General features: G+C 34.5%; 2 protein-coding genes and 1 non-coding gene across 3 annotated transcripts; 1 reads left to right on the top strand and 2 right to left on the bottom strand.

Moving 5' to 3' along the window:
• Positions 1-1,096: 1,096 nt before the first annotated feature.
• Positions 1,097-2,937, bottom strand: LOC103501484 (protein RETICULATA-RELATED 3, chloroplastic). Its single transcript, XM_008465069.3, has 2 exons — positions 2,694-2,937; positions 1,097-2,491 (listed from the first exon to the last, which is right to left on the bottom strand). Exon 2 carries the CDS (start codon positions 2,442-2,444, stop codon positions 1,332-1,334), a length of 1,113 nt encoding a protein of 370 aa, XP_008463291.1. The 5' UTR covers positions 2,445-2,491; positions 2,694-2,937; the 3' UTR covers positions 1,097-1,331.
• A 90-nt stretch (positions 2,938-3,027) lies between these two features.
• TRNAY-GUA (transfer RNA tyrosine (anticodon GUA)) lies at positions 3,028-3,122 on the top strand. Its single transcript has 2 exons — positions 3,028-3,064; positions 3,087-3,122. It is a non-coding gene; the product is annotated as a tRNA-Tyr (tRNA).
• A 1,666-nt stretch (positions 3,123-4,788) lies between these two features.
• On the bottom strand, positions 4,789-10,797 carry LOC103501485 (KH domain-containing protein At2g38610). Its single transcript, XM_008465071.3, has 7 exons — positions 10,487-10,797; positions 10,249-10,337; positions 8,345-8,496; positions 6,836-6,952; positions 6,599-6,715; positions 6,261-6,404; positions 4,789-5,468 (listed from the first exon to the last, which is right to left on the bottom strand). The coding sequence occupies exons 1-7, from the start codon at positions 10,564-10,566 to the stop codon at positions 5,322-5,324; spliced, it is 846 nt and encodes a 281-aa protein (XP_008463293.1). The 5' UTR covers positions 10,567-10,797; the 3' UTR covers positions 4,789-5,321.
• Between the last annotated feature and the right edge of the window lie 1,639 nt (positions 10,798-12,436).

Raw genomic sequence — 12,436 nt, 5'->3', positions numbered from 1 at the left:
TTTATTTATTTATTTATTTTTCTTTTTACTACGTGTGAAAATAATCATAACTTTTCTTTTTATTATTATTCATAACAATTTCTGTATTGATATTTAAAATAATTTTATTTATTAGTTTGGGGTTCTAATTAATATTTGATACGTAGAAGGAAATAGAATTGAATGTTTTGTAGGAAGAAAAATAAAAAATAGATAGAAAGTGTGTTTTGATTGGATATGTTTTTCATAAATGACAAGTCCTACCAACCTACCTTTGATTTGGACAACTTTGGTACAATTGAATAACCTCAACCATTTGTGTTTGTGTTTTTGTTTTTGTTTTCTAATGGTACCTTATACATACAAATTTTTAGATTATTGTCTTGGAATTTTCTTCAAACATAATGTCCCACAAATTCTTATTTGTGATTTAGAAATTAAAATAAAATAAATATGAAAATTAGAAACATCATTTAAAACTTTTTTCACATTCTCCTCCTACATCCCCTCTCCTACTTATACTCTTTGGGTTTTAGGGTTTCAAAGATTTGATAACCTAACTCAAACTCAACTTCACCTTCTCCATCTCCATCTCCATATTCCAAAAAGGTTAACTACCTCAACTCAACCCGTTCCATCACTGATAATTTTGAGTTGACTTGATGAAACTTAGTCACCTTTCTTTACCACACTCGATTGGTTTGGCCTTAAAAAACATGGATATTTAGTTTAATTAGCATGGATCGATGGATACCTATCATACACTTGTTAGTGCAAGAAATGCATTAGACATGTATAGAACATTTTTTGAGTAGACTAAAAAGATACATATATGATAATAATAATTAAGTATAGAATACATCGAGTTAAATCTTTTAAGCATATAAATGTTTCAAATCATTTATTATGAATTTTTTTTAATATAAAAATGATATACATATTTATTTTAATAAATAAGTTTTTTTAGCCTTGTTATGTCCTAGATTCTTAAAATACGACACCTTGTTTGTATCATGTAGTATGCATGTTTCTTAGGTTCAGCCTTTGCCTAGAAATTTGATTCATTCATTGAAGGAAAAAAAAAAAAGGATGTTATTGTTCTTCAACTTTAGCCCAGTAAAAGTAAAGCAGCTCATTCATCAATGAAAACTCGTAGTGAAACCTAACAATTCAGAATCCTCACAACACTTTGAGCTTCTTATTGTTATACAAGCAAACTAAAACTATCCTCACTCACTCAGAGCTTGAAGCATATATTAACAATGGAGAAACACAAAGCTATAACGATACCAACCAGCTTCTTTCATAAACCCCTTTCTCTTTAATAATCTCAATCATCCATTGTTTGTTTCTCACTTGCAAGCTGTTTGGTTGCTCCTTAGCTCCTCCTCTTTATCTCCCTCCAACAGCTTCTCTTTCTCATCACCAGAATCCAACTCCACTCCTGCTGTCTTTGGCCCCTCGACGCTTTGTGAACCTGTCAGCCGTGCAAGGACGACAAACGACATCCCCCCAAGAACGTTGTTCAAACATCTCAACACCACCACAGAGCTCTTGAATGCCAGAGGAGGAAGCCCTTTGGCCAACACATATTCAACTCCATTCAAAGTTTGATATCTCAAGTTACTGCTAACCCCCATGTGAATTGCCCAAGTCATGGCATTCAACAATGTCGGAGGCGCCTTATTCGGTGTTTCGAATCCAGGATCCATTTTCTTCCTTAGCATGATCAAACCATTCGAGAGTGCAGTCCCTACAAGCCCGGCTGCTAATCCAACTGCGGCGAAGACGGTTCCTTTGTAAACAAATGTTCCCAATCGATCTAAGAGCGTGAATGCACCGGGTTCAAACATATGACTAGTGGGGCAACTTGCAAAGATTGAAGGTAGCTGCTTGGCTACAGCACCAGCTGCTGCAGTGGGAGCTAAGAGATACATGAGAGTGAAATTCAGTATAGATCCGACGACAAGAGTGGAGAAGACAAAGTCGAGCTCGTTGAGACCAAAGTTGGGACGAGAGGCCATGTCTCCAAGAACACAAGAACTCACACCAACCAATTCTTCCATCAGTACCTTGAAAGGAAACTGTGGATCTGCAGCAACTCTAGATCTCCACCCTTTAAGAAACAATCCCAACACTCCAAAACTTGATGAATCATCATCGTCACCATGAGTTCGATCATCACTCCAACCACCATCACCACCACCTCCACCACCTTTTCCGCCATGGCCAACGCCGTTTCCACCGTCTCCTCCAGCCAGAGAAAGCTCAGATTTTGCTAAATAACTACGCCTGGTTAAATCCGCATTAAAAAGCGAAAGAGAAAGAGATCGACTCCTCGATTCAACAACCGATGAATTAGAGAGAAAAGAGAAAGCCGGAGTGTTGTTAAAACCATGATTATTAGGAACATTGTAGTATTGTCTAGGGCGAACAGAACAATGCAGCTGAGCCATAGCCGCCATAGTTCAAACAAAAATCCCACAAACAAAACCTACCCAATTCCTCAAATCTGAAAAGAAAACAAAAACAACAAACAAAAATTTAAAAAAAAAACATCATAACCCCATTAAAGAGAAAGAAACAGAACCCAATTCAACAAATATTCACCAGATCTGAAAGCGGAAAAATGAATGAAAATGGAGACAACCCATAACAGAGATCATATGATCAGCATAAAATACATGCAAAATATGATGGGAAATTAAAATTACCTAAAGAAGCAGTGAACAAAGAAGAAGTTAAGAACAAATTACAAAAGGATGGTGAATTGGCGCAGCCGAAAATTGAGAGGGAATTGAATGGGGGCGTTGGTGGGTGAAATGAAATGGGTCAAAAACGGCACCGTTGGACAGACGAATCTATATATACATATACTGTATATGTTTGTATATATATAGAGAGAGAAGAGTGTTGTTATTCGTCAGACGCTAAATCTATGTCATCATTTCTCTTTCTTCCTCCGTAAACCCTAACGAGGTTTTGCCGTAGAATGAACAATTTTCAAAATTATAAGAATTGTTTTTAGTTGAATTTGAAGAAACAAATCCGACCTTAGCTCAGTTGGTAGAGCGGAGGACTGTAGTGGGTGAAATTGCCTCAAAGCCATCCTTAGGTCGCTGGTTCGAATCCGGCAGGTCGGAAAATTTTTCCCAAATTATTTTGATATATATATATTTTCTACAAATATCAATTTAAACTGGGAAGGTTAAGATTGTCTCAAATTAAACCCAATTTTGTATTAATTGAGCTCTTAAATTTATAATTGTATCAATTTAATTAAAACTTGTATGACCTTTTATTTAGAACAATATCGTGTTCGATTTTATAATTATATCGATTTTAAACTAAAGTCAATGATTATAAGTTTCATATAACGTTTTTCAAATGAAATCTGAAAGGGTGTAAGTTGATCCACATAAAATCTTAGGGATTAAATGGATACAGTTATTGGTTGATGATTTTAATTAATCCAATTCCCATACTTAAAAGTAATTATAATATAAAATAAAATTTCATAAAATAATTGAAAATAAAACCAATATTTAATACTTTATCTTATCAAATTATTTATATATATATATATATCTTATCCATTTATTTGACTGTTTAAAAATCATCCCTTTAATATTTAGGAAATGCTTGGTTCACTGTAGAAGTCAAAAACTTCCATTTTAAAAAATAGTTTGAAAAAGTTGAATGTTTGATCATATTATAATTTTGGAATAAAGTTCATTATTTATTGATTTATTTTTAGTAATTTTAATAGGTAGAAAGTTGATTTATTTACTAGTTTCAGGAGTGTGTATCTTAGGCCAATTATTAAATTCTCGATGTAGTTGAGAAGTCGGGCTTATGTGACATTAAGTTTTGTGTTTAGTAGCATTTTAATTCTAAAATTATAAACTCGACATTCTAACCCATGAATTTGCTCATTAATTTTAGTAGCATTTTAATGTTTTTGTTGATTTTCTTTCGATCAACACAAGGGATAAATCTAACAGCTATATTACATCACATAAAAATCTACGGAACATAATAAATTAAGTAACAAAATGTCACCGATACGAATATCATACAAATAATAAACATGTTACTTGTTTAAAAATCCTAAAATATCCATTTTCTAAGGTTTTTTCTCTCTTCCTCATGGCATTTTATAGATATTTTTATCATATTGACTTCGATATTTCCATCCATATTTGATCTTTTAAATCTTGCTCATCCATGACTGCCACCACCATTTGTCATCATTGTTGGCCCTCTTTACCACGTCTCTATCTCTTCTTTAACATTTGATCTTCCCCGTTCTTTTTCTTTTCTCATGTTGTTGCACCACCCAATCTGGAAACGATCGAAAACCAAGGGGCCTCTCCTTTCGGCCATTTTCATATCACATGTTGGGATTCTTGTTAAGTAGGAGAAGATAGAGGAGGGGAAAAATAGCAAAAAGTAAAGAAACGAGACTGCAGAGGGAGGAGCCATGAATGGTTGACGTTGGTAATTAACAGAAAACAGACTGTATCGCCAGGTCCTTCAACATCATGAAGGATATGATGGAGATGGCCAAGAAAGAGGGATAAAATTAACGAAGATACAAGTTGGTCGATATTGATTCATGTTACCTTTGTGAGTTCATCCGTCCAAGCCAACCCGTTTACCCTCCTAATCCTCGAAAAATTAAAAAAAAAAACAACTATGCAAGACATGTGTTGTAATAATAGTCAAAGGCATAAGTTTTCAACTTTTCAGGAAATGAAAAGACAGAAAGGAGAATCATATTCTGAAACTTGAAAAGCAAACACAAACTGAGCAAACACTTTTGTATGAGTTTTTGCATTGTTCTTTCATATATCAGTCCAAAAATATAATTGACATTGACATTGCATACAACACCTAACAAATATCAAATAGTATTACATCATCATCACTTCCTAAGGTTTTTGCATCAATAATGCAATAAAACTACACACTCCTCGGCAGTCACTAACACAAGAATAAATCCAATGAATATATTAACTTTGTTGGAAAAACTGACCTATTCAAACCTACACCCAACATGAAAAACCATCCCTACTATTACTAACAATTTTTTTTCCTTTTCACCCCCTGTTTTTTTTTTCTTTTTTTCTTTTTTTCAACTTTTTTCCAGTCTATCTGTCAAGAATATTAAAGGGAACACAAAGAAAAAAGCCAACAGAAGGCTCGCCAGGAACTGAAGTTAGCCTCCCCTTTCTCGTAGCTATGTCACACGGTCGGTCATGATTCACTTCACAGTATATAAGTGACCGAAATTTGGACTGGGGTAGAAATTGTTTATGGTACGGAATGATATTGAGCACCTACCGACCTGTTTTGGCACGTTTCATACCACTTGAGTTGAAAGGAGAGACGCTGCCACCAGGTCCTGGACTCTCTTCTCTGAAACTTGAATTTAGCATTGCGAGTTCACGTAACTGCTGCCTTTTAATGTAATCATGACTCTCATCCTGCAAATGGATTATTCAAATGCCAAAAGAACCAAAAGTTTGTAAGTACACACCGTGTTCTGGGAAAAGAAAAAGGAAAAATCTGAATCAACTACACCAAAGGATGAGAAATGCAAGAAATCCATGAGAGGTTGAAAGTAACTTTAATATCGTAAGCAAGTAGATGACTTATAGTTAAACCAGTGTGTTTTACCTACATAAATAGAATAAAACTCAAGTAAAATGGTTTTAAACCATCATGAGTTGGATTAATGGTAAATAAAAGGCATGTGTTAATGATAAAGGGCTAAGAGAGAGGGGTTCAATCCATGGAGGCCACCTATCTCAGACTTGATATCCTACAAGTTTTCTTGACACTTAAATGTTGTAGGGATAGGTGGGTTACACATGCATATGAAAAAAAAAAAAACTAAAAAAAGGTATGTATTGGACCACATTTAAAATAAGTATGTTTAGCAAAAACATTAAACACTTCAACAAACAGTGATGACAAATAACTTCCATAGTTTCTCTATACTCTTGAGAGGTTGCAAGTGGTCCCTAACAATCACTTTGGTAAAAATGCACTTCACAGGAGCTTCTTTAAAAAATGCACGCTTACTTATAAAGCTCTCGAGTGAGTAAATATAAAGGTGCATATGGAAACGCTGTCAAGTGCTCCCTAACAAATCACTTTGGTTAAAAAAAATTAACAAGATGGTGATTTTGATAGTGAAGTTCTTTTTAGCATGGAAACTTTGATTTGGGCCAGCCTAAAGCATTCCAAAAGCATATCCAAGGTCGAAAACATACCACAGGTTTGAGCAGTTCTTCTATAATTTCTTGTGCCTGTCTGAGCCGTATATCAACAACATTGGCTGGCAAATCTGCCTCAATCAAGATGTGCAGCGGTTCATTCAAGTGCTCATAGCCAGGTCGTCCCCGTAATTTTTCTTCCTTGATAATGTAAAAGATTAACAAATTAAGTAAGAAAACGATTTATAACCAATACTACTACTCAACAGAATGATAACAATCCAATGAAAGAAGCACAATATCACTTTACTACTCTCGGACTCTTGAGAGATCCATCATATGAATCAGCGTTAATGGCATATATCGGTACCAAAATAGCAATATCCATATAGTACCTTGTCTGGATCCTTTATTGACCCTTTCCCTCGAATGTATACACGACAACCTGTAGTAACTTCCACTCGTTTCAAGGAATTTCCACGAGGTCCCAAAAGCCGCCCTACAAAATTGAACTGTCCACAAAGAGCAGAAACTTCAAGTATTAATATATATCCTTGCGCACATACAAGTCAGACAGGACAGGTGGCATATGATGGGAAATAAAAAGACATCTGTGCTTTGACAGAACTCACATTGGGATAAGTATCAACGGGTATTTCCAAACGTAGAATCCTCTTTACGGTGAGTGAACTAGGACTTGCAGGTGCGCTTTGCCAGTCCATTGTCATCCCAGGTGCTCTACTTAATCTCTGTATGTTTCAAAACAGTTATAGATCTTAATACAACTAAAACAAACCAAGGATAACCATCCAGAAGACTAATTAACATAGATAGAATTCTCAATGAATATAAGAGGACTGGAATCACAGGAGATATCAGTATGCAATGATAAAAAAAAATAATCAGGGATCCAAAATGAAGATGGAAAGGGAACATGAAAACTTAACTAGGTTTCAGTAAGAGCCAATTTTTGCAAGAAACGTTGGGCTTATCTGGATTTGTTTACACACTTCTACAGATACTTGACATATTTTAATCAGTTTTTGGCATTTCATCTAAATGGGAACTCTTTGGTCTTATAGATGATGCTTTCAGTTGAACTTTAATGTGGAGGACCAAAAAAGACAACCAGTACAAGGCAACCCTCAAGACTGACAAAGAACTTTCTGACCACTTTTTCTTTAAAGTAGTGGTATTTCAACTTTCTGACCACCCACACAAACAAACTAAGAAATAATAAAATATCATTATAACAAGCCTAAATTGGAGAAGTCAAAGCAATACTCTCTTGCTCATTTCATTTCTGAAGGAAGTCACCAGAGTGAGATTTTCAAGATTGGAACTTTACATGCTACTGCGCTAGTAAAGTGCACCAGATGATAGGACCATAACGTAGGCAGGCTTCATTTTTTGTAGTTTATCCATATTCCCTTCCTTCATTGGGCCATTTTTTTGGATGCCCTTGTATACTTCATTTTTCTTCATGAAACCTTAATCTCTTACCCTATGTGTGTGTGCGTGTAAGGAGAGAGGGGGGGAGAGAGAGAGAGAGAGGTTTCACGTTTTTACCTTAAATACATGGGCATCTATGAGAGCAGATAAGATCTCAATAAGCAAATTAAATGGTACTACAATCATATGGAAAATGAAACAGTCTTATTGATAACAAACAAACATGCAAAATAAGATAATCCACAAAGTGGAGAAGAAACTAACAATTTCATGGGACATGTGTTCTATTCCATTCCAGAACTAATACAGAGTCAAAGCCAAAATCAAGTCGCTCCTTCTCTCACCACTTATGTTCCCAAAAATTCATTTTAATAAAAGTGACAAACAAACTTTTGTAATTAGCTATAAATAACGGCACACTGCAACATCCCTAGCATCACTCAAGCTATGTCGTAGGAGCCTCCTTTAGAGGGAGCATTACAATGTTACCTTCAAACTATCATGTTGTAATTACGGCATGTGCATGTCAGTCCATATATTAAAACATAGTAAATTTAGACTCAAAATTATAGGAACAAATAGGTATCACGTATCAGGAGCCAGTTACCAATGAAGACCATTCCAGCCACTCAAACCTGTACTACTAACATAGTAAAATTGGACTCAAAATTAGGCAAAAACAGTATTACCTCCTGAGGAAGACCATTCCAGCCACTCAAACCTGTACTACTAACATTAGACATAAGGTTTGAAGAAGCCATTGGACTAGGGCTCCTATGCCGAAGCCTATCAAGGTCGCAGAAACCCTGGTTGGACATCATTCCAGAAACCCGCAATATTTCTGCATTTAGAGAGCATAGAGTGAGAAGTTGCTGACAGAATTGAAAAGCAGAAATATATAGAAAGGAAGATATTGAAATATATTTGTGCATTAAGTAGAGAGAAGAATGCTTATAGAAAAAACTGCACTCTATAACAAGATCAATTTGGAAGGGCAAAAATATCTTAACCACTCAGACAGGATGAAGGTTCATCAACACACTTCGACAATTTAAACGGAGGTTGAAACTTGAGCCTTGGAACATTACATGACTCTCATATGGTAAAGACTCCAAGGAGAACTCCTGAAGTTCAAATAGCACTAAAGTCGTAACCTTAGATCTCAGGAATCCAGAGGAACAACCTAAAGAACAGATCCTAATCAAGGAAGCTCATATAGGAGAATGACTGAAAGCATCATGTGTTTCGCACATTGATTAGTAAAACTACTACATATCTTTCCTCGAAAAGATTTTCCACAATAACATCCAGCCGTCAATTCTCATGTCACAGACCAAGGTATTATGACTGACCAAAAAAAAAACAGGTTGTCACCATGAGATTACAGCATGACCCAAATGATGAATTTGAATCGACATATTGTTTGGCTGCTATCATTCTAAATCAAACTTGATGACCTAACCTTCAATTCAAATAGACTCCAATCACAATAACTTGAAAGGCTTGAAAATTGCTTTCTGAAGCTTACTGTAGCGACATGGTTTTTAGTCTTTCAATGGTCTATTGGTTCACGGTGATGATACCCCAGTAATATTTTTGTAAAAATAAATTAGAACAAAAGAAATTGCAAATTATAAGAAGAAAGTTCTACTAGGATGGATATGCATAAACAAGTGGGACGTCATATGCTAGAAGAATTGAGCACCCTACAGAGGTATGCTGAGTATAAAACCAATTAGAAGAACAAGGAAAACACCACATGTCAAAACAATAGTTACCAATATGCAAATGTCTGCTCAGTTTAAAAACGTGAAAGTTATAAAGATTAAATTGACATTTCCCAACAAATATACAATCAAGCCTAGTATCTCAAGCATTCTAGCATAACAAGCTCGATAGATAATGTCCTCTCTCACTGATTTGCATTGCCTGCACCTAATTTCAAAAAGGATATGCATTTGATAACGTTTTTTATCATATGTATATCATATGTATTTCTTAGTTTTTGTTTTATAAAACATTAACTTAATGGAAACGGTTTTTTTTTTCCAAATGAAGGACTTATTAAATATAAAACTAAAGAAATACCCCATTTTAGTATTTAAAAAAATGTTTTTCAATGATATTTTCAAGGGAAATTTGCAACTTTTTATAGTATACTAACATAGAACAAGAAATTCAAAGAGAGAAAAAACAAATAGTTGAAGAAAGATAAGAAGTAATTGCCAAGACACACATTTTTCTTTCTTCAGCACATAATGAAAACAAGATAAAAACAAACTTAAAAGGCAGATGAATCATCATTAATCAAACCCCCCCCCCCCCCCCCCCCAAAAAAAAAAAAAAAGAAAAAAAGAAAAACATTCCACAAAACCCAAGTAAAAAATGTGAAAGAATTTATCCTTGACTAACATATGCACAACTCAACAGTCAAACTCAAGGGCAAAAACAACCAATTGCTGTTAAGACTAAAGAGGAAAAGGAAAAAATCCCCTATCAGCTTCCCCGATCTAAACACACACATATACATCACCACAACAATTAAACACTTAATGAAGGTCAAGAACACCAAAAATTCATAGAAGAACAATACCTTGATTCAAAAGTCGGCCGCAGATCGGAAGAACTTGCATGAAGGGGCCGAACTTCTGATGCTCCGCTAGTAGCTCCGACAAGTACTGACTAAAGATTAAATAACAGAGAACCAGAAGGGGATTGATTTTCAACGATTAATCAACTTTTTATCGAGTTAAGTAAACTTCAGGAATCCTAAATTAAACAAAAGAAGAAGAAAAGGGAAATTATGGGAAGTGGGTTATCAGAAGGGATACCTGTCGACATCGGGAGTAGTTCTGATGTGAGGAGAAGCAGTTCTTGCAGGGGAGAAGTTGGTACTGTACATACCGGACATAGCTGTAAGCTATTGAACTATGAGCTGAAATGGATGTTCCGAGAATTGGGGGATTGGAAAGTTGGAGTGGGGTTTTGGAGATAAAGGCGAGGATGTCGCCGGAGAAGATGGTGGATAAGGACAACTCCGACGAGGGAGGCGGAGGCGGAGCTAAGGAGTAAAAGGGTGGAAACTGAATTGAGGAAAATATATGATTGTAAATGGTCGTCGTTTTCTTTTCTTTTTAGTTTCTTTTTTTATTTTATTTCTTTTTCTTTTCTGAAATCTCTTTAATATTTAGGGTTCTTTTTTTCAAGTTCTAAATTAGGTTTTTCTTTTTAAATTTTATGCAAAGTAAAGTATATTATAGAAGTGGGTGAAATAAAGGAAGTTAATTTCACATTTAGTAAACTTATGAAATGATGTTGAATTAAATGGTAAATATCAAAGATGATTTTATTTATTTCGATAAAGTAGGGGATTCAAATTCACGACCCTCTACGTAGCAAAGCAAATATATTGTGTCTAATATGCATTGAAGTTTTTGAATATTTTTAAATACAATTTTTTAAAAAATATAACAAATTGATAAAATATCTATACCATATAGAACAATTTTAAAAACGAAAAAAATCTGTATGTCCATAATGGGAAATACAAAAAATGTCTCAGTTAACATGCTATTAATCGATTACATGCGTGCGAGTAATCTTCTAGATGATTATGTACTATAGTCATGATACACGATCGGGTAGTTATTTTTTAACGATGGGGACAAAGGCTTTAAATTTGACGATCATGTTGATCATGATAAAACGTTTGTGTTGACTATGGCAAACGATCGCGTTAATCATAAAAAACGTTTGTGTTGACTATGACAAACGATCGTGTTAATCATAAAAAATGATCGTGTTGATTATGGTAAACGATTGTGTAGTCCAATATAAATCATGCTGAGTGATTGTGTTGATTATGGTAAGTGATCGCGTTTAGATCATATCAAAAGAATTGTGTAGTTATTTTTAAATAATGGGGCAGAAGGCTTCAAACTTAACGATTTTGTTGACCATGCTAAACAATCATGTTAACCATGCTAAACGATCGTGTTGATTATGGTAAGTAGTCATGTAGTCCAATGTAAATAATCGTTAAAAACTTTAAATTTAACGATCGTGTTGATCATGTTAAGCGATCACACGATTGTGTTGACTATGGTAAGCGCTCGCTTAAATCATATTAATAAAATCATGTAGTTCTTTTTAAAAGATAGAGAAAAATGTTTTAAATTTAACGATCGTGTTGACCATGCTAAACGATCGTGTTGACCGTTACAAACAATCGTGTTGATTATGGTAAGCGATCATATAGTCCAATGTAAATGGTCGTTAAAAACTTCAAATATAACAATCGTGTTAACCATGCTAAACGATCGTCTTGACTATGGTAAGCAATCGTTTAGATCATATCAACATGATCACGTAGTTCTTTTTAAATGACGTAAAAAGGGCTTCAAATTTAGACGATCGTGTTGACCATGGTAAACGAACGTGTTCACAATAGTAAATAATTGTTTAGATAATGTCAAAATATGATATTTACACGATTTGATATTCTTGAATATGAGAAAGATGGCGTAGCTTCAAAATTTTTTTACCGAAAATGATGAAAATGAAATAGAAGATTTAAATAGAAGAATAAATAGTTTAAAAATATAAGAAAGAAAATCTAGAAAATGAGATGAAAAAATCTGGAAGAGAAGATGAATAAATGACAAAGAAGAATAAGAAAGAAAAATGACGAATCATCTGCAATATTCAAGAGCAAACTGGAAATTATGGAAAAAAATTTATTGGCTTCAAGCGCTTTTGTTTTTCTTTTTTTTTTACACGGG

Source organism: Cucumis melo, chromosome 8 (genome assembly GCF_025177605.1).
Source record: "Cucumis melo cultivar AY chromosome 8, USDA_Cmelo_AY_1.0, whole genome shotgun sequence".
Taxonomy (NCBI): Eukaryota; Viridiplantae; Streptophyta; class Magnoliopsida; order Cucurbitales; family Cucurbitaceae; genus Cucumis; species Cucumis melo.
This window is presented reverse-complemented; position numbering and strand designations above follow the sequence as displayed.

Coding starts and splice junctions, on each gene's coding strand:
- LOC103501484 (XM_008465069.3), bottom strand. CDS start 2,444: ATGGCGGCTATGGCTCAGCTGCATTGTTCTGTTCGCCCTAGACAATAC.
- LOC103501485 (XM_008465071.3), bottom strand. CDS start 10,566: ATGTCCGGTATGTACAGTACCAACTTCTCCCCTGCAAGAACTGCTTCT. Junction 10,338..10,486: donor ACTACTCCCGATGTCGACAG/GTATCCCTTCTG, acceptor TTTAATCTTTAG/TCAGTACTTGTCGGAGCTAC. Junction 6,953..8,344: donor GGAATGGTCTTCCTCAGGAG/GTAATACTGTTT, acceptor TGAAACATACAG/AGATTAAGTAGAGCACCTGG.